Source organism: Chlorocebus sabaeus, chromosome 16 (genome assembly GCF_047675955.1).
Source record: "Chlorocebus sabaeus isolate Y175 chromosome 16, mChlSab1.0.hap1, whole genome shotgun sequence".
Taxonomy (NCBI): Eukaryota; Metazoa; Chordata; class Mammalia; order Primates; family Cercopithecidae; genus Chlorocebus; species Chlorocebus sabaeus.
Genome location: NC_132919.1, coordinates 63,880,564 through 63,901,842, shown reverse-complemented (window position 1 = coordinate 63,901,842; position 21,279 = coordinate 63,880,564). Strand labels below are relative to the sequence as shown.

The window sequence follows — 21,279 nt, the reverse complement described above, 5'->3', positions numbered from 1 at the left end:
AAAAAAGTGCTTTCCCCCAAATTCCTGTGAATGTTTCCTAATAAAGTCACTCACTCACTCACTGGTTCGTCCTCAATCAGCCAGGCGCGCAGTCCTAACCTGTCCATGATTTTAAGAAGGGACAGGCGCACGACACCCCTGCACGGAGGTCCTAACCTGTCCACGATTTTAAGAAGGGACAGGCGCACGACACCCCCGCACAGAGGTGTGGCTCGGCAGAGGCTTTCCGGACCTGCCTTATGGAGTGGTGGCCGCTGTCGGCGATGGGGTCCCCGCGAGGGCACGAGAGATCGCGTGGCCATGGTGAGGCTCTGCTTCAGCCCCCGCGCTCCGGGTCCCATTCCCGAATTCTGCCTTTAGCGGCCTGGTCAATGAGGTTGGATCGTGCTGGCCCAGAAAGCCACTTCCTGCCGCGACTGGAGCCAGCCGTCGTGAAAGCTCCCCCCACGGGGAAGGAAGTGGCTCTTGGGCTGTTTATTTTGGCTGCGGGCTCGCAGACGGCGCCGGGGGCAGCGGCCACGCAGACGGGGCATTTGTCTAGCTGGGCTGGGAGGCGGCGGAGCGGGGCGCGCCACAGATTGAGGGGCGCACGGCGGTGGAGGGAGGAGCGCCCAGTGGAGAGGGGGGCGCACGGTGACGGAGGAAGTGGCGCCCCTTGGGGGGTGCAGGATGTCGGGGGGAGGGGTGCTTCGTGGAGGAAGGGGTTAACGGTGGCGAGGGGAGGGGAGTACCGCAGATTGAGAGCGAATGGCGGCTTGGGGAGGGGCACTCCGTGGAGTTGGGGGCGCACGATGCCGGGGGCAGGGGTGCCCCTCGGGGAGCAGAAGCAGAGAAGACTCAGAACTCCAAGGGCAGGTGGATCTGGGAGCCCCAGATCCTGGGCACTGGGTTGGGGGAGAAAGGTGTGCCCGTCCCCGGGATGCTCCGGCTCTGAGGATCCAGGCCTAGTGACCCCCAGTGAGGAAGAGCCAGTGGGAGGAAAGGGCCGGGCGCTGCCTGGAGCAGAGGTTGGAGGCGAGAGCGATCGCTGCTTGCTGTCGCGCGGCCGCTCTCCAGTTCTTCCGGCAAGGGGGGCCTGGGGGAGGACTGGCCGAAAATATTGTGATGCTTTGGTCTGAAGTCAAAAGCCATCAGGCGATGAGATCAAACACCATGACATTGCGAAGGGGAAGGCCAGCGCGGGCCAGCATTTGCCTTCCCAGAGAACCCCAGGGGCTGGCTTCCACCCAGCCCGCATTACCCCCACCCCGCCCCCACCCCCGGGGCGGAGTCTGGGGGGATCAGCAAAACCGCGGGAAAGGTGACAGTCTCCTTCCCCACCACCCCCTGCATTTAGTAGGTGGAGGGACAGTCCCACCTCTCCACCCATTCCCTGCCAGAGTGTGGTTTAATGTCTTCCTGGAACACAGGATACACAGTCTGCAACAGAGATTTGAAGCGGGGAGAAAAGCATCTCTGGAAATGACTGGTGTGGGAAGCCGGCCACTGCTCTACAAAGGGTGGCCTGTGACAGCAACAGCGCATCCACTGGGGCTGTGTGTGTAGGTTTAGGCACAAGCACTTTAAGCTGTGGGAGGAAAGCAGTTTGGCCTGGATGGGATGGAAGGGCTGTTGGGGAGGAGGGAGGAGGGTGTGAAAAGTGGAAAGTGGCCGGTAGAGGGAAACCCGCCATAGTTCAGCATGTCCGTGGGGATGTGGCACAGTTGGGCAGGGTATTGGGCTTCGATGTCATGTGAACCTCCCTCCTCCATGGAAGCGATGCACCCCTGGTCCAGCCCGGAATCGAATGTGCGTGCATGTACGTGGACACAGTCTCTAGCCAGGCGTGGTGCAGGGTGGGGTGCTGGGTCCCCAGAGTTGGCCCCTTAGCAGGGTGGGGCTGGCAGCTTCTGCTGATTCAGGGACATTTCCAGGCCTGGCCTCGAGGTTAAGCAGCTCATTGAAAACAGCTGCTCCTCTTGGCTGGCGGCCCTTTCAGGCGGCCTCTGGCTCTCCCTGGGATGACCCCTCGCCTCTGAGTGGCCTGGGGAGGGGCAGTGAAGGGAGAGAGGCTCAGAGGCTGGAGGCCACCCTGCCATGCCCTCAGGGATGGAACTGAGTCCCCTCCAGGGCTGGCCAGCTGGCCTCCAGCCCCCAGCTTTCCAGGAGCTAAGCCAGGTGGTCGCTGGGGCCTGCGTTCCTGCCTGCAGCTTTTGCTCCTGCGGTTCGGCAGCTTGGACCGCCTTCCTTGTCCTTGGAATGCCTTCCTTGTCCTTGTCTCTGCTTGCAACTTTCAGGGTTTTATGTGACATGCCTCTCATTCAACACATATTTGTTGAGAGGCCACTGCATGCCAGGCACCATGCTAGAATTAACTTCTCATCTGTCTCCTTCATCTGTGATGTCTTGAGAGCAGCCGTCTTATCTGAGGTCAGACCTCTGGCTGCCTCTGTGGATGGGCTGAGTCCGGGGAAACTGCAGAAACAGCTGAGGGTTTTGCTCCAGAGACACAAACTGTTGTCCAGCCTTTGCACTCAGTCTCGCGACTTCACAAAAGCATTGTGTGCCTTGAAGCAGACAGGATGGGAGAGGAGGCCTCAGTGACCATCAGCAGGGAGGGAGGAGATGGGTTACTCAGTGTAGGGCAAGTTGCTTTAAAACCCAGTTGCCCATGAGCACAGGCATGTTTCCCAGGTGATGACCTGGATGTCTGAGAAGCAAGAAGTGTGGCCTACATCAGAAATATTCCTATCAAAGTAGACACGGTGGCTCACACCTAGAAACCCTCCCTGCACTTTGGAAGTCCAAGGAAGGAGGATCAGGAGGTTGGGGCCAGGAGATCAAGATCAGCCTGGGCAACAAAGCAAGACCCCATCTCTACAAAAAGTAAAAACAATTAGCTGGGGCCGGGCACGGTGGCTCACGCGTGTAATCCCAGCACTTTGGGAGGCTGAGGCGGGTGGATCATGAGGTCAGGAGATCGAGACCATCCTGGCTAACACGGTGAAACCCTGTCTCTACTAAAAATACAAATAAATTAGCTGGGCATGGTGGCGGGCGCCTGTAGTCACAGCTACCAGGGAGGCTGAAGCAGGAGAATGGCGTGAACCCGGAAAGCGGAGCTTCCAGAGAGCCAAGATCGCACCACTGCACTGCAGCCTGGGTGAAAGAGCAAGACTCCATCTCAAACAAACAAACAAATAAAAAACAATTAGCTGGGCATGGTGGGGTGCATGCCTATAGTCCCAGCTACTCTGGGGGCTTAGGTGGGAGGATCACTTTAGCCCAGGAATTCAAGGCTGCAGTGAGCTATGATCATGCCACTGCACTACAGCCTGGACAACAGAGTGAAACTGTCTCTTTGAAAAAAAAAGAAAAGAAAAAGAAAGAAAGAAATATTTCTATCACACTTCATTTATCTGGAAAGTTCATTTCTATCTATCACCTTCACCCCAACTGTGCAGGCTTAAACTTTTCCATGGATTGCTTCATGAGATCAGCCTCTCCAGCTTCATTATAAACGCATGAGGGCAGAGGCCGTATCTTCTTGATTCCTAGGCTGGATTGCAGTGGCGTGATTATAGCTTACTACTGCCTCAGACTCCTCGGCTCAGTCAATCCTCCTGCCTCAGCCTCCCAAGTAGCTGGGATCACAGACACATGCCACCACACTTGGCTATTTTTTTTTTTTGAGATGGAGCATCACTCTGTTGCCAGGTTGGAGTACAGTGGTGCAATCTCAGCTCACTGCAACCTCCACCTCCCGGGTTCAAGTGCCTCAGCCTCCCGAGTAGTTGGGATTACAGGTGTGTGCGCCACCACGCCCTGCTAGCTTTTGTATTTTTAGTAAAGTTTCACCATGTTGGCCAGGCTGGTCTTGAACTCCTGACCTTGTGATCCACCCGCCTCGGCCTCCCAAAGTGTTGGGATTACAGGCGTGAGCCACCGCTCTCAGCCTACACCTGGCTAATTTTTAAATTCGTTGTAGACATGGGATCTCACCATGTTGCCTAGGCTTGTCTTGAACTCCTGGGCTCAAACAGTCTTCCCACCTTACCCTTTCAAAGTGCAGGGATTATAGGCATGGGCCACTGTGCCCAGCATCTGGTTCATTTTTAATTTCCCTTACAGTGCTTCATAAATGATTATCATCCGTATGGGATAAGAAAGCACCTGAGGGAGCAGCCAGAAGGATGATTAGGAGAATGGGCTGAGGGTCCAGCCTCCAGGCACCTCCTCTGAGATGGCCTTGGTGCTGCAGCCAACCCAAGAGGCTGGTCTGACAGGTCAGAGGAGGTCCTAGAGCAGTAGCCTCCCAGGAGATAAGGAGAATGGGACAGAAACCAAATGCAGACAAGCTCATTAAGAAAGGGAATGCAGGAGCCCAGCTGGCTGCAGATGATCTTAAGTGATTCACAGAATAGAGGAAAAAGCCTCAGGGATTCAGGGACAGGACATCCAGCATCTCTAGGGCTCACTTCCTTCTCTTTCCATCTCTTTGTCCTGTTTCACTCTGCTTCTCTTTATATATTATCGCCTCATTGTAGGAAGCATGGCCATTGGCAGCCCCAACCTAGCAATCTTAATAAAAAGAGAAAGCTTTATGTGTTCCAGGGGAGTTCTTTGATCAGCCCTGTTTGAGTTATATGCCCCATCACTATGGCCAAGGGGATAGACACTGTCATCAGCTCAAGAGTGAGCCTTGTGCCCACCCACACATCCACATAGCCAGAGGTACACGATACAAGGAGAACAAGAAGGGGATGGGAAGTTTCCTGGGCAGATAAAGGCAGCTCAGTGAGGTCACAGATTGTTATCGTTGCCATGTCTTCGTTGTAGAGCCCAGTGCCCTGCCAGACCATATGGTGATAAGGGCTGGGATCATGTCTGTATTGTTCACAGTACCCTCAATGCCTAATGCCCTGCTGGCATCTATGAAATTCTCAATACATCATTGCTGGATGAATGAATGAATAAATGAATGAATCACACCCAGCCAGTGCTCAGTGTACAGCTCCCTGCCTAGGTTCATTCATTTCTTCATTTACTCCGTAAGAACATATTGAGCCACAGCTTGATGCGTAGCACTGGGCTAGGCATGGGTTGATATTCTACAAAATATAAAAGTGGTCTTTGTCCTTGGGGAGAAGAATCCCAAGATCCTTGTGAGGGGCCCTGCACCTTCTGTGGGGGGCACTTTTGCTCCCTGCACTGACACCTGATGCTCCCATGCATATGGATGAGGCTGGGAGGGGGTGAGGCTGGAGGGGCCCTCTCTGGAGGTGGGGGTGGGAGGGAGCATCAGGCCTCTGCACTCTGAGCTCCCTCTGCCCGCTTTGTATGTGCTTGATGAAGCACGGGTACAAAGAACACAGAGCCAGCTCTCAGCATGCCTTTTCTCTTTCCCCAGCAGTTCCAGCCCAGCCTGAGCGTGCACTCCCCCTCCACTAGGCCTTGGAGAAAGAGCCTCTTTTCAGTGAGGGCCCAGGCCCACCGGCCACTTCGGGTGGAAAATGCTCTCCCAAGTGACCCGTGATCCTGGCTTGGCAGAGTCCCCCTGATCCACCTACAGGAATCCCCCTCAGCCTCTCCTTTGCTTTGCAGAGCTCCTGCACGCCTCTCCTCTGCTTTCTGATTCCTCAGCCTTTTCTCATTTGCTGCCAAATGAGAAAATGCAAGAGGGTGCCTTTGTCCTCTTTTGCTGCCAAATGAGAAAATGTGACCTGCGTTCTTCACTCAGTGCCTCCTCCACATTGCAGTCTTCAGATCTCTGCCCAGCGGAGTCTCTTGGCCCTTGGGAGGCACAGAGCTCCTTGCAACGCCCCCAGACACCTGGGATTTTAAAGGCTTGTTTGCTCTTATGCCCAGCAGTTCTCCTCTAACTGGATTACAAATCCTGTGAGGGGAGGGAGGGTGCTGCGAGTTTCCTCGTGGTCCCAGTATTGCCTGGAACATGCCGTGCACCTAGCAGAAAGTTGGGTGGATTTGAACCCAGAGCCTAGGATGTCAGAGGGAGGAGGGGCCTCGAAGTTGTGCCTCATGTGACAAAGGGGGAAACTGAGACCTGAAAGTTACTTCTGTTGGACATTCTAATCCCATCCCCTTTCTGGGCTTCAGTTTCCTCTGTCAAGTGAGGGGAGGTTGGCCTGACCCTGGAAGCGGCCCTCTCGACTCACCTGGGCCTCTTTTGGACTCTTCATTCACCGTTTGCTACAATTGCTACAGCCCACCTGGCATTGATTTAGCACACTTGTGGATTTTCTGGCTGGGGAGGAGAGGAACATAACATCCTCTTGGGCTGTTGTGGGCTCACGTGAAGCTTTGAGCTTCATTCTCCTGTCCTATCTCTGAGAAACATCTACAAAACAAGCAATAATTTTTTCCTTTTCCGGCCCCAGCCTCCTTTAGCTACCTCCTGCCAAGGGCCATTTTCTGTTAGTACTGCCTGGAGTAGAGTTTCTGAGAACCAGATACCTACTCCTTAAAGGAAGCTTGGGCAGGCATGGATCAAGTCCTGGAGCTGGTTTCTGGTTTCTGGTGAGTGGCTGAAAGATGACCTAGTCTGTTTGGGCTGTTATAACATAAGACCATAAACAGATGACTTGTAAACAATAGAAATGTATTTCTCACGGCTTTAGAGTCTGAGAAGTCCAAGATCAAGGTCCCTGCAGATTCAGTGTCTGGTGAGGGCCACTTCCTCGTGGACAGCTATCTTTTCACTGTACCCTCACATGGTAGAATAGGTGAGGGTCTCTCTGGGGTGTCTTTTATTAGGACATTCATCCTATTCATGAAGGCTGTTTGCTAATGACCTAAGCACCTCCCAAGGACCTCACATCCTAATGCCATCACCTTGAGGGGTTAAGATTTCAACACAGGCCAGGCGTGGTGGCTCACTCCTGTAATCCCAGTACTCTGGGAGGCCAAGGTGGGAGGCTCACCTGAGGTCAGGAGTTTGAGCCTAGCCTGGCCAACATGGTGAAACTGTGACTCTGCTAAAAATACAAAAATTTTCTGAGTGTGGTGGCGCAGGCCTGTAGTCCCAGCTACTTGGGAGGCTGCGGAGGCAGAAGAATCACTTGAACTCGGGAGGCAGAGGTTGCAGCAATGAGCAGAGATCGTGCCACTGCACTCCAGCTGGGGCAACAGAGCGAGACTCCATCTGAAAAAAAAAAAAAAGATTTCAGCACATGAATTTTTGGAGGTTAACACATTCAGTTCACTGCAGGAGGGAAGGAGCAGGTTAAGGGCAGAGGACCCAGAGATTAGCTGTGGCAGTTGTCCTAGGGGTACTTTAGGAAGATCACTTTGTCCTGCCCAGAGAGGAACCCCATCCCAGTGCTGTTAGGGGACAGAGGGACAGGGTCCCTGCCCCAGCCTACACTCCCATGCTGGTGTTTTGAGCATCAGTGACAGGAGCTGTGCTCCAGGCTGTTGGAACAAGGAGCAGAAAGATAGGCTGGTTGTGGTTATTATCTAGGCATGAAATTCGTTCATTCGTGCATGTGTTCATTTGTTCCTTCAGTATTTAAGCATTACTCTGTGTCAGGTAGAGCTGTAGGTGCTGGGGATACAGTAGTGGAGAAGACAGAAAACAAGAGCATGTCAGATAGCGAGTTCTGGTTCTGGAATTGGCAGAGTAGCTTTTGTCAGTCTAACTCTCTGGCCAAGAATGCTTATAGACTAAGGGAAAAACATAAAATATGGTGATTACGGTGATTTGAAGGCACTGGACAGCAATTAAAACCAGACAGATATAGAGAGGAAAAAGTCCTTGAAAGTAAAAAGTAAACCTGGCACATTTAACCAGCTTTTCCCTGAGCATACTGCCTGGTTTGAGGAGCTAACACAGAAAGTGGCAGTTTTACTGGTTAGAGCTTGGGGCCACTAGAAAGGCTAACACTGAGAGGGAAAATCCTGGAAAGGAAGGAGCCATAGAAATTCCTTCTACAGATTCTCCTTAAATCCTTGGTGACTCCTGAACTGTGCATTTTGCAGGGTAGGGCTCTAAGCAGCCCAGCAAGAAACAGAAGCTGTGAGGCAGAGGTTTCAGTTGCTACTTGGTGCTGAGGAAACAGACTTTAAAATTTAAGTTCCACCAAGTTTGAGGGGCTTAGTAATCACCTAAGGTTTTCTTTCGAAATCCCAGAAGGGCCTCACCTTATGATTAAATCCAAGGTTAAGAGCCACATCTGAAGACTAAAAGCAAGACTTAAACAACCCCGCCCTAGCAAAGCTTAAAACCAAACCTCCACAGGAGCAAGGTAATCCACTAGTAATTTAACTGCCTGCCATAACAAAACCCAGCATTCTTTATAGGAAGATTTTTTTTTAAATCCAGATTCCCTTTAACATATCATCCCTGACGTTTGGTATACAACAAAAAAGTCCAGACTCCTTATGATGTTATCCACAATGTCCAGCATATAATAAAAATTTGCAGATAGTAGGCAGCAGCAGAAGATGACCCATAATCAAAAGAAAAAACAGTCAATAGATGCAGACTCACAGAAAACACAGATGTTGAAAAAAATCAGATAATAAATGCCATGAAGAGCAGTATAATCAAGTGATATGATAGAGAGTCACTGTGGTCACTTTAAGATTGGGAGGCCAGGAGAGTCTCTCTAAAGATGTTACCCTTTTTTGTTGTTTGAAATGTGAAATGCCAGTAGAAGAAATAATGCATAGCCCCAGAGGCGGGAAAGAGCCAGGCTTGTTCAAGGAAGAACAAGGAGGTCAAAGGGACTTGAGCAAGGTGGAGTAACAAGATTTGAGATCAGACCATTAGACAGGACCAGATCATGTTAAATTGTGGCTCATAGTAAGAAGCTGAATCTTACTTGAAGAATGATGAATCATCTTTGAAGTAATTCAAGCCGGAGGAAGACTTACCTGCCTCCTGTTGTTGTTGTTGTTTCCCTTTTACTATGAGTGAGGCTGTCATTTCAAATTTTTGTTTGTTTGTTTTTTATTTATTTTTTTTGAGATGGAGTCTTGCTCTGTCATCCAGGCTGTAGTGCTGTGGCGCGATCTCGGCTCACTGCAAGCTCCGCCTCCCGGGTTCACAATTAAATTCAGTTCACTGCAGGAGGGAAGGAGCAGGTTAAGGGCAGAGGACCCAGAGATTAGCTGTGGCAGTTGTCCTAGGGGTACTTTAGGAAGATCACTTTGTCCTGCCCAGAGAGGAACCCCATCCCAGTGCTGTTAGGGGACAGAGGGACAGGGTCCCTGCCCCAGCCTACACTCCCATGCTGGTGTTTTGAGCATCAGTGACAGGAGCTGTGCTCCAGGCTGTTGGAACAAGGAGCAGAAAGATAGGCTGGTTGTGGTTATTATCTAGGCATGAAATTCGTTCATTCATGCCTCCAGAGTAGCTGGGACTACAGGCGCCCGCCACCATGCCCAGTTAATTTTTTGTATTTTTAGTAGTGATGGGGTTTCACCATGTTGGCCAGGATGGTCTCAATCTCCTGACCTCGTGATCCGCCTGCCTCGGCCTCCCAAAGTGCTGGGATTACAGGCGTGAGCCGCCGTGCCCGGCCATCATTTCAAATATTTAAAAGGCAATTGCACTTTCTTTTTTTTTTTTTTTTTTTTTTTGAGACGGGGTCTTGCTCTGTCGCCCAGGCTGGAGTGCAGTGGCCGGATCTCAGCTCACTGCAAGCTCCGCCTCCCGGGTTTTCGCCATTCTCCTGCCTCAGCCTCCCAAGTAGCTGGGACTACAGGCGCCCGCCACCTCGCCCGGCTATTTTTTTTTTGTATTTTTTAGTAGAGACGGGGTTTCACTGTGTTAGCCAGGATGGTCTCGATCTCCTGACCTCGTGATCCGCCCGTCTCGGCCTCCCAAAGTGCTGGGATTACAGGCTTGAGCCACCGCGCCCGGCCGGCAATTGCACTTTCTTTTTTTGCTTTCTATTCATATCTCTTCTTCATTTTCTACTGCATTGTTGATACTTTCCTTAAATTTCATGTATCTAGTTTTTTGGTGGAAGCTCTGCTTTTCTTTTCTCTTTCTTTCTCTCTCTCTCCCTTTCTTTCTCTCTCTTTTCTTTTCTTTAAGACTAGTAAAGTCAGAAAGGAGGAAAGAGTAGAACAAAGAGTTTGGTCTGTAACTGAATGTGAACAACCAATTGAGATAACTCACCACCTTTGGACCAGCCAGAAGCTCTTTTAATATTGTGGACTTAACTGTTTGCCTCTAATAAGGTACATATATTTTTGTCATTTATTTGAATTTTGACCTTGCTGATGGCATTATATGTTGCCATGAAAAAAATCTTTTTTTGGGAAAAAAGTTCTTATGCCATTGAATTCATCACTGTTGTCTATGACCTTCAACACTCCAATAATATTTTGAAATTTTTTTCTAGGACTGATTTATATCTTTAAAAGATTATTCTAGGCCAGGTGCGGTGGCTCATGCCTGTAATCCTAGCACTTTGGGAGTCTGAGACAGGCAGATTCCCTGAGCTCAGGAGTTCAGGACCAGCCTGGGCAACATGGCAAAACACTGTCTCTTTCAAAAATACAAAAAAATTAGCTGGGCATGGTGGTGTGTGCCTGCAGTCCCAGCTACTCGGGAGGCTGAGACAGGAGAATTGCTTGAACCTGGGAGGCAGAGGTTGCAGTGAGCCGAGATTGCGCCACTGCACTCTAGCCTGGGCGACAGAGCCGGACTCTGTCTCAAAAAAAAAAAAAAAACACACACACAACAACAACAAAAAGATTATTCTGACTGTCTTCTTTGGAGAATGGACTATAGAAGGATGATAAGATCAGCATGGGGGAAGAGAAAGAACTTGAGATTTGGACCCAGGAGACTAGGGTCACATTTCAGCTCCTTCCTTTAACAGTCTTATGACTCTTGTCATCAAATTCCTTCACCACCCTCAGCCAATTTCTTTACCAATAACATAGCATAATGCTGACCATTTATAGTCTTCTCACTGTGCCAGACCCTGTTCCAAATGCTTTACACATATTATCTCATTTCATCATTACCAGAGTCTTAAGATGAGGAAACAGTATAGAGAGGTGAAGCACTTTGCCCGAGTCCCATATTCAGTGGCAGAGCTAGAATCGAAATACTAGCTGGTGGGCACGGTGGCTCATGCCTATAATCCTAGCACTTTGGGAGACTGAGGTGGGCGGATCACCTGAGGTTGGGAGTTTGAGACCAGCCTGACCAACATGGAGAAATCTTGTCTCTACTAAAAATACAAAAAATTAGCTAGGTGTGGTGGTGCACGCCTGTAATCCCAGCTACTCAGGAGGCGGAGGCAGAATTGCTTGAACCCAGGAGGCAGAGGCTGCGGTGAGCTGAGATCGCACCACTGCACTCCAGCCTGGGCAACAAGAGCAAGACTCCGTCTCAAAAAAAAAAAAAAAAAAAACCAAGAAGAAAAGAAAAGAAACACTAGCAGTCAGATTCATCATTTTAAGACATGAAAAGTATCCTGGGGAGCTAGTGACTAGTGGATGCAAAAGTTCTTTGGAGATTGGATATACTCCATATGTGTGTTGTGTACGTAAGTGGCAGCCAGGGAACAAGAGGAAGGTGATAACATGTGGATGTCCCACAGATCTGGGTTTGCTTACTGGCTGTGTGACACTGGGAGTAGGTCACTTCATGTCTCTAAGACTCAGTCTGTCTGTCTTTTCTTACCTTCCTTCCTTCCTTCCCTCCCTTCCTCCCTCCCTCCTTCCCTCCTTCCTTCCATCCATCCATCCCTCCCTCCCTCCTTCCTCCCTACTTTCTTCCTTTCTTTCTCTTTCCTCCTTCCTACCCTCCCTTGCTCCTTCCTTTCTTTTTCTTCACTGAAACATAACTCACATATAGAATTTACCCATTTAACTCATATACTCATTAAAACATATATTTAATTGGGATTTAGTTTATTCACAGAGTTGTGTAACTATCATGACAATCTAATTTTAGAACATTTTCATCATACCCCCGAAAGAAGCACTGTGCCCTTTAGCAGCCACTCCCCATTCTCGTCACCCACAGGCAACCACTAATTTGCTTTCTGTCTCTATGCATTGAAGCCTCATTTCTTAGTCTGTAAAGTGGGTGTGCTGTGGTGGTGCGGGGGCAGGTCGGATTTCCCCAGTGACCTCTACAGAGGGCGCCTGCTCAGCCAAGAGATAGGTGGAAAGAGGAGAAGTTGAGGAAGCCAAAGAGTTAAATTGCTGCCTAAAAATTAAGGCGTGAAATAGTTCAGGGGTGCAGTGAGTGGTTTGGGAAGACTCAAAGAAGGAGGAAAGGATGGCACCAGTGCAAGGGGCAGGGGGAAGGGTGAGACAAAATGCCTCTGGACCAAAGAAGAATTTTGGCAGAAAAACCACACCACATAATAGAGATTGAGATTGAAGTTGCAATGTGGAGTGTGGTGTGTGGTGTAAATGCCTCCACCGCTCCTCATAAAATCTTCAGAAAAGTATACAGGGGACATGTGGGGTGGGACACCTGGGTCCTCCCTCCAGGTGAGCAGGGGCTAGAACAAAGGTGGTCCTGCAGGCCTCTGCCTCATCTGGCTACAGGGGCATAGCACTGCCACTCATTTCCACCTCAGAGGGCTGGTAGTGAGGACTGAGTGATTTAACGGATGAGTGAAGGCTCATGGTAGGTGCCTGTCAGCCACACTGGTCATCAAGGGCCAACCAGGAGAGCCCCTGTGATGCCTTCGTGTCCTGCCTTCCCTTCCAGAACCCAACATCTTCCTCATCTTCAGCCATGGACTGCAGGGCTGCCTGGAGGCCCAGGGCGGGCAGGTCAGAGTCACCCCAGCTTGCAATACCAGTCTCCCTGCCCAGCGCTGGAAGTGGGTCTCCCGAAATCGGCTCTTCAACCTGGGTACCATGCAATGCCTGGGCACAGGCTGGCCAGGCACCAACACCACGGCCTCTCTGGGCATGTACGAGTGTGACCGGGAGGCACTGAATCTTCGCTGGCATTGTCGTACACTGGGTGACCAGCTGTCCTTGCTCCTGGGGGCCCGCACCAGCAACATATCCAAGCCTGGCACCCTTGAGCGTGGTGACCAGACCCGCAGTGGCCAGTGGCGCATCTATGGCAGCGAGGAGGACCTATGTGCTCTGCCCTACCATGGTGAGGGGCTGCTTGCAGGCGAGAGGGTGGGGTCCCCAGTGCCCAGGGGACTGGAGCCATGAAGGACAGATTCCTGGTGACAAGGCCTTTGGCTTCTGTGGACCCTTGGCAGTCACATCTTTAATTATAATACGAAGCATTTTTTAATAATTAAGAAAATTAACTTCAGGCCAGGTGTGGTGGTACATGCCTGTAATCCTGGCACTTTGGGAGGCCAAGGTGGGTGGATCACTTGAGGTCAGGAGTTCAAGACCAGCCTGGCCAACATGGAAAAACCCCGTCTGTACTAAAAATACAAAAATTAGCCAGGCATGGTGGAGCATGCCCACAGTCCCAGCTACTTGGGAGGCTGAGAAAGGAGAATCACTTGAACGCAGGAGGCAGAGGTTGCAATGAGCTGAGATTGTGCCACTGCACTGCAGCCTGGGTGACAGAGCAAGACTTTGTCTCCAAAAAAAAAAAGAAAAGAAAAGAAAAAAAAAAAAGAAAAACTTCAAAGCATTTAATTTACTTTTGTAAAAATTGCAAAATACACGCTTGTAAAGTCTTCAAATAGTATACAAGTATATAACATAAAATTACATGAAAATGTCCTTCCTCCAGGCCCACTCTCCAGGTGAAACCCCATTGTAGCCCCCATGGGGTCTTCATGCCTGTCTTGCATGTGGTGAATGGGGCCAGAGTCACCCAGTGAGGGGCTGGCCTCTTGTAGTGGACAGCCCCATCCTGGGGGGCCTTTCCTGGGAGACTCCCTGAGTTCCAAGATAGAACTTTGTGGAGACACAGAGCCCATGGGCTGGGTAGCTGAGCAGAGAGTCCATCGGGCTCAACCCTCCGTGGATGACTTGGAGGCTCCCTCGCCCAGCTGGAGTTTGGACGGGCATTAGGGGTACTGGGGAGCCCCTTCCCAGCCCTATGAGGTGTGCGGTAAGACCTCTCTCTGGTTCCTGGGCTGACTCAACAGCAGAAGGAGCCTTAAAGCCATTATGGGGTGCCATTGCCCCTCCCACGTTCTGCCGACCCCTGCGCACACCCAGCTCCCTGGGTTTTAGGGGATTTCTCCTGAGGCTGGAGGGGCGGGGCAGCCTCTGGTGTACAGATGCCAAGGGCCTGGCCCTTCTCCACCCCCTGCAGAGGTCTACACCATCCAGGGGAACTCCCACGGAAAGCCGTGCACCATCCCCTTCAAATATGACAACCAGTGGTTCCACGGTTGCACCAGCACAGGCCGCGAGGACGGTCACCTGTGGTGTGCCACCACCCAGGACTACGGCAAAGATGAGCGCTGGGGCTTCTGTCCCATCAAGAGTGAGAGCGGTTGGAGTCGGGGGTGGAGGATCCTGGAGGGAGGCTGCTGCTGAGGGCCCAGGCCCAGGATGAGACACTGCTCCCTCCCCTACTAGTGCAGCCTTTTGGTGGGGGAGGGATCCCGGAGGGAGGCTGCTGCTGAGGGCCCGGGCCCAGGATGAGACAATGCTCCCTCCCCTACTAGTGCAGCCTTTTGGTGGGGGAGGGATCCCGGAGGGCCCTGAAGGAGAGGGCTGTCGTGGTGGCAGGTAACGACTGCGAGACCTTCTGGGACAAGGACCAGCTGACTGACAGCTGCTACCAGTTTAACTTCCAGTCCACGCTGTCGTGGAGGGAGGCCTGGGCCAGCTGCGAGCAGCAGGGTGCGGATCTGCTGAGCATCACGGAGATCCACGAGCAGACCTACATTAACGGTGAGTCTGATTGCCTGCTTGCGCCTCTGGAGGGCCCCGGTGGTCCTTTCAGCTTGGGGGCTGAGGACAGGGCGATGGGGAGGGCGGGAGGCTGGGGCTGGGAGTCCTCTGTTCAGTGTACCCCCTTGCTGTCAGGCCTCCTCACTGGGTACAGCTCCACCCTGTGGATCGGCCTGAATGACTTGGACACGAGTGGAGGCTGGCAGTGGTCGGACAACTCGCCCCTCAAATACCTCAACTGGGAGAGTGGTGAGGCACAAGGTTGGGGGCGTGGGGCAGCCTAGGGGCCCCGGGGACTCTTGGCCTCCCATGGACTCCTCTCCTCGTGTCCTCCTGCAGAGGGGCATTGTGGATGGGGGAAGTACGGACCTCCACCCGCCTCCCTGGATTGCGCCCCCCTAGCCCATCCAGAGCGGCGCTGCTCCAGGCCGCAAGTCTTGGTGCCAGCCTCCACTCACCTCTTTAGCCACCACTGTGGGCAGCGGGCGCCAGCGCACCCAGCAGCCTGGCCGGGGAGGCGGGGGCGGGGCTGGTACTGGTTGCTGGGTAGAAGGTTCAAGGCGATTTGCACCGAGGTTAAAAAGCGAGGAGGACCCGGTGGTCTGGGGCGGAGCTGGAGCTGAGCCCCAGGCTTCCGGAGCTGAGCACCAAGCTTCCCGAACTGGCTCAGGCTTCCGAGGGAGCAGAGGGAGGTAGGAGGTTCTGAGCAGGGCCCCAGGAGCCACCGTGTGAGCTTCTCTCTCCCGGGGTGCTGGCGCCCTGCCCTCCCCACAGACCAGCCGGACAACCCCAGTGAGGAGAACTGTGGAGTGATCCGCACTGAGTCCTCGGGCGGCTGGCAGAACCGCGACTGCAGCATCGCCCTGCCCTATGTGTGCAAGAAGAAGCCCAATGCCACAGCCGAGCCCACCCCTCCAGGTGAGCCAGGGACTGCGCCACAGGGTGGGGAGGGGCTCCCAGGGCCAGGGACACAGCCACAGAGCTGTGGCAGGCCCAGCCTCTCCTCCGGTTACCACCGCCGCACAAGGGGACTCTGATCCTCTGACTCTTATTTCATTGTTCAGTTAAAGTCTGAGCAAATTGGAATATGTCATTAATTCATTTGGGGAACATGTGCTGAGATCTGTGTTAAATGCTGGCAATACTGTTCCCTCATAGAGACCACAGTCTGCTGGAGGTGACAGACATCTCAATGCACAATTAGACTATCCCAGGTCATGAGTGATTATAGAAATATGGATAAGTGTTAGAGGAGCATAGAGAAGAAACTGATTCAGTTTCTGAGAGTTAAGGAGGGGTTTATGGAAATAATATTTGATTTGGGCCTTTCAAATTGAGTGTAGGTTTAAAAGATATAAAGAGGTGTGGGGGAAGGGCATTCCTGGCAGAGGGAACAGCATATGCAAAGGTATGGAGGCTTAGAAATACACTGCAGCGTGAGTGGAGATGGCGTCACTGCACTCCAGCCTGGGCGACAGAGCGAGACTCCGTCTCAATTAAAAAAAAAAAAAATACACTGCAGCTTTAAGGGATGGTGAGTGATGGCCAGGCACAGTGGCTCACACCTATAATCCTAGCACTTTGGGAGGCCAAGGCAGGAGGATCACTTGAGCTCAGTAGTTCGAGACCAGCCTGGGCAACATAGCGAGACCTTGTCTCTGCAAAATATTTTTTAAAAATTAGCTGAGTATGGCGATGCATGCCTGTCTACTAGGGAGGTCGAGGTGGGAGGATTGCTTGAGCCTGCAAGGTTGAGACTGCAGTGAGCCGTGCTTGCACCACTGTACTCCAGCCTGGGCAACAGAGCAAGATGAGACCCTACCTCAAAAAAAAAAAAAGAAAATGAAAAGAAAGAAAGAAAGAAAAAGAAAAACAAATGGATGGTGCCTGTTGCAGTTTGGGTGGAGTAGATTCTAACCACTTCAAGTATGGTCCTCCAACCAGCGGGGCAGCATCCCCCGAGGGCTTGTTAGAAATGCGCAGTCAGGCCAGCCCCAGAGTAATTGAATCAGAACCTGCATTTAACAAGATCCCCAGATGATTCATGTACAGGTACAGTTTGGGAAGCCCTGGCTTAAAGGGCATGGTGAAGAAAAGGCAGGTTGCAGCCAGTCTCTGCAGGGTCTTGGCTGCTGGGCCAAGTTTGGGTGGGGCCGGGTAGGCTTCGGGGAGAGTTTACAGGTGTTTAAGCCAGGGAGTGTCTGGTTCTCGTTTGTGATCAGAAACAGCTTTAGGGGCCTTGTGGAGGAGTTGGGGCAATGGTCAGGGCCTGCTTTGGGGATTCTGCCCCTTACTGCTGTGTGGCCCTGGGCAAACAGCTTAGTCTCTGGGGTGCAGAGTCCTCATTGTAAATGGAGAATAAAGCCAACCCCCTTGCAAGGTTGTTGTGAGGAAGGCTGGAGATCCGGCCTGGCACAAAGGAGTTTTTCTGTAGTTGGCTGTGGATGTTTACTATGGTGTAGATTGTTAGGGGCTGTGCAGTTGCCTGGGAAGCTGTGGGGTGGTGAGGAGACTTTTACAAAGAAAACATGGCAACACACACACACAACAAACAAATGAACAAAACAAAACAAACAAACAAAACACTAACCACAGACAGTAAAGAGCTTACAGATCAAAATTTCTGCTCCTGACCATGGAAGTCTTGCCAATGATCAACTCAGGACTGTTTTTTTGTTTGTTTGTTTGTTTGTTTTTTGTTTATTTGAGACAAGGTCTCACTCTGTCACCCAGGCTGGAGTGTAGTGGTGCCATCTCGGCTCACCACAACCTCTGCCTTCTAGGCTCAAGGGATTCTCATACCTCAGCCTCCTGAGTAGCTGGGATTACAGGCAGGCATCATTACCTCCCGGCTAACTTTTGTATTTTTAGTAGAGACAGGGTTTCACCATGTTGGCCAGGCTGGTCTCAAACTCCTGACCTCAGGTGATCTGCCCATCTTGGCCTCCCAACGTGCTGGGATTACAGGCGTGAGCCACTGCATCCAGCTTTTTTATTTTTATTTATTTATTTTTTGAAACAGAGTCTCACTCTGTTGCCCAGGCTGGAGTGCAATGGCACAATCTCCGCTCACTGCAACCTCCACCTCCCGGGTTCAAGCGATTCTCATTCCCAGGTTCAAGCGATTCTCACGCCTCAGCCTCCCGAGTACCTGGGATTATAGGCATGCGTGCACCACCACGCCCGGCTAGTTTTGTTTTGTTTTTTTGTATTTTTAGAGATGGGGTTTCACCATGTTGCCCAGGCTGATTTCGAACTCCTGTCTTCAAGTGATTCACCTGCCTCGGCCTCCCAAAGTGCTGGGATTACAGGTGTGAGCCACGGCTCTGGCCTGATTCAGGACTGTTGACCACTGCTTTCTCTCTCATTCCCTAAGGGGCCAGGAGCAGAAGCTTGAAACGTCAGCAGCCCGATCTAAGGCACCCCCATCTCTAGCTGGAGGGAGCCTTGGGCCCTAGCCCAGTCCTCCCAGAAGCAGCTTTCTGAAGGAAGGGACCCGCTGGGAGGCCCGGGTGTGGGCATGCCTAGCCTATCTGTGGCCCCCACCAAGTCCTCTGTCCTCTGGGTTTTCCCGGAACTGCAGACAGATCTAAGACCTCGGATTTCCGCCCCTCTCCCCAGCCCATATCTCTCTGCACGAGGCATATTCTAGGCGGGTTCTGCTTTCCCGGTCTCATCACTTAAAGTCCTGTCATTTCGAAGGCAGGCGCCGTCGCGTCCCCAAAGCATCCACATTTCCCAAGCTCCCTTCCGGGTCCTGAGGCCCATGGGGTCTCAGCAGCCACTAAAATCCGCTTGTCTGGGGCGCCAGCCTCAGGTCTTAGCTCATTGGCTAACAAGAGATGATTGACAGGTCCTGAGCCAGAGAGCGAGCCCAATCGGGCTCTCAGCCCGCCCAGCTTTGCCGGGTCTCCAGGAGCAGGTGTGGCTGGACCACTGGAATCCCAGTCTGAGGCCGTGTTCTAGTGGGCGCGCGCTTTCCTGCCCGGCTAGGCAGAATCCTGCCCGAGCCTGACACTGTGGGTGGTTTGGTGAAGTCCTGTTTTCTCTTGCCAAGACCAAGTAAGAGCTCGTTTGCCTCAGCTACCCTCGGACCCCAACCCCTAGAAGGTGAACCTGAAAGGCACGGAAGTCGGGGCAAGGGAGGGCCTGGGACGGGTGGGTTTCTCAGCCCTGGGGTTCAGGGTTAGGAGTTTGGAGGGGGAAAGGAGCAGGAGAAGGAGCCCCAGCTGGGGGATGGGGCCGATCTGCAGTGACTTTGAGCACCTTCTAATGTTCTCGGCTGCCCACCCACCAAGACCTCAGATTCCTGCTGGGCCTGCCTGGGCCCCATTAGTGGCTCAAGGCCCCGTTTCCCAATTTTCTCCCTCCTGGGCTGCCCAGACCTGCACAGAGTGGGTGCTCAATAAATGTTATTTGAGAGAATAACAGTGGTTCCATTTACTAGGCAGGGTGGCCACAAGCCAAGCTTGAATCTCATAGCTGGAAACCCCATTTACAGAGGAAGAAACTGAGGCTCATGGGGCTGGTTTGTCCTGACTTTCTACCCATTGTTTATTGACTGATTGATGCATTGATTGAGATAAGGTCTTGCTGTGTCGCCAAGGCTGGGGTGCAGTGGTGCAATCATGGCTAACTGCAGCCTTGACCTCCCTGGTCAAGTGATCCTCCCACCTCAGCCTCCTGAGTAGCGGGATCACAGGCACACATCACCATGCCTGGCTAATTTTTTATTGTTTATAGAGATAGGGTCTCCCCTTTGTTGCCCAGTCTGTTCCTGAACTCCTGGGCTCAAGCAATCCTCCAGCCTCAGCCTTCCAAAGTGCTGAGATTACAGGCCTGAGCCACCATGCCTGGCCCACCGGTTGTATTCTGAGATACAGTCAGAGGAACTGTTCTGTCCTGGGTGGAATCTGCCACCACTACTTGGGTCTCTGCCCCTGGGGCTCCAGCAGCCCTGTAAGATTTTACTCTTTTAGCATTTCCAAGACCTGTGGTTGGGACCGGGATTGACCTGGGAGAGTTCGAAGAGGAGGTGACTTGAAGGCCTCGACTGTGTTGACATCAACCCAGTGGGTTGGTGCCCAGACTGGCTGGCTCGGTCTCTGAGCAGCGGCCTCATGGGTCTCTGCAGACAGGTGGGCCAATGTGAAGGTGGAGTGTGAGCCGAGCTGGCAGCCCTTCCAGGGCCACTGCTACCGCCTGCAGGCTGAGAAGCGCAGCTGGCAGGAGTCCAAGAAGGCGTGTCTACGGGGCGGTGGTGACCTGGTCAGCATCCACAGCATGGCAGAGCTGGAATTCATCACCAAGCAGATCAAGCAAGGTGAGGAGCTGCCCGCCCACGTGTCTGGGTGGAGGGCAGGGCCTCCCACTGCCCCACCCATCCTGCCCAGGAGCCTCAGAAAATGTTCCTTCCTCCCTACTGGTGGCTGAGGCTGACCTCTCAATGTCTTCTCTCCCCTCCTCTCCTGCTGCACCCCCAGAGGTGGAGGAGCTGTGGATCGGCCTCAACGATTTGAAACTGCAGATGAATTTTGAGTGGTCTGACGGGAGCCTTGTGAGCTTCACCCACTGGCACCCCTTTGAGCCCAACAACTTCCGGGACAGTCTGGAGGACTGTGTCACCATCTGGGGCCCGGTGAGACCTCCCTCTCCCTATCACAGGGCCACAAAATACACCCCCAACCTCCAGTTGCTACCCCAGCTGAAGGACATCCTAGTTATTATCAGTACCTGCCTGGAACCTCTTACCTCTCAGCAGTCCCCCTCCTCCCCACCAATGCCTTCCCTTCCACATGAGAGACTGCTGGGACTTGAATCCACCTCCAGTTAGCCAAGTCACCCCGGGCAAGTTACTAGAGGGTCATTGGTGAGATTAGAGGAGTTAATTCTCGGGAAACCTTAGGCGCAGTGCCTGGCGTATTCTTGGTCTCCTCCCAGCTGCCCTTCCCTGCCAGAAGGTGGCATCAGAACCCACATTATGTGCAGATACTTTGCAAGCAGGGCTGCTCTCTGCCAGCCTTCACCCCCGGTGCTCTACCCAGTCCAGGGTCCTGTCATCTCAAGAAATTGTTGGGTTATGACAATTTGCCATGGTTTGGGCTTAGATGTGGTGGAAGTGAAGGAATTGATGCAGGGCTTCAAGCAGAGGAGAAAGACCCTTTAAAAAGGGACACAGCCAGTTGAGTGCGGTGGCTCACACCTGTAATCCCAGCACTTTGGGAGGCTGAGGCAGGTGGATCACTTGAGGTCAGGAGTTCAAGACCAGCCTGGCCAACATGGTGAAACCCTGTCTCTACTAAAAATACAAAAATTAGCCAGGCATGGTGGCAGATGCCTGTAATCCCAGCTACTCCAGAGGCTGAGGCAAGAGAATCGCTTGAACCTGGGAGGCAGATGCTGCAGTGAGCTGATATTACACCACTGCACTCCAGCCTGGGTGACAGAGCAAGACCCTGTCTCAAA

The 21,279-nt window shown here is 52.3% G+C and overlaps 1 protein-coding gene across 1 annotated transcript in view; it reads left to right on the top strand.

The window, feature by feature from the left end:
* The window catches only part of MRC2 (mannose receptor C-type 2), a 65,906-nt gene that overhangs the window by 24,114 nt on the left and 20,513 nt on the right, over positions 1-21,279 (top strand). The window contains exons 2-8 of the mRNA XM_008012192.3: positions 12,692-13,093; positions 14,228-14,401; positions 14,650-14,814; positions 14,950-15,063; positions 15,589-15,732; positions 19,949-20,137; positions 20,298-20,452. Coding sequence (XP_008010383.3) covers positions 12,692-13,093; positions 14,228-14,401; positions 14,650-14,814; positions 14,950-15,063; positions 15,589-15,732; positions 19,949-20,137; positions 20,298-20,452 — 1,343 coding nt within the window. The remainder of the gene's footprint in view (positions 1-12,691; positions 13,094-14,227; positions 14,402-14,649; positions 14,815-14,949; positions 15,064-15,588; positions 15,733-19,948; positions 20,138-20,297; positions 20,453-21,279) is intronic.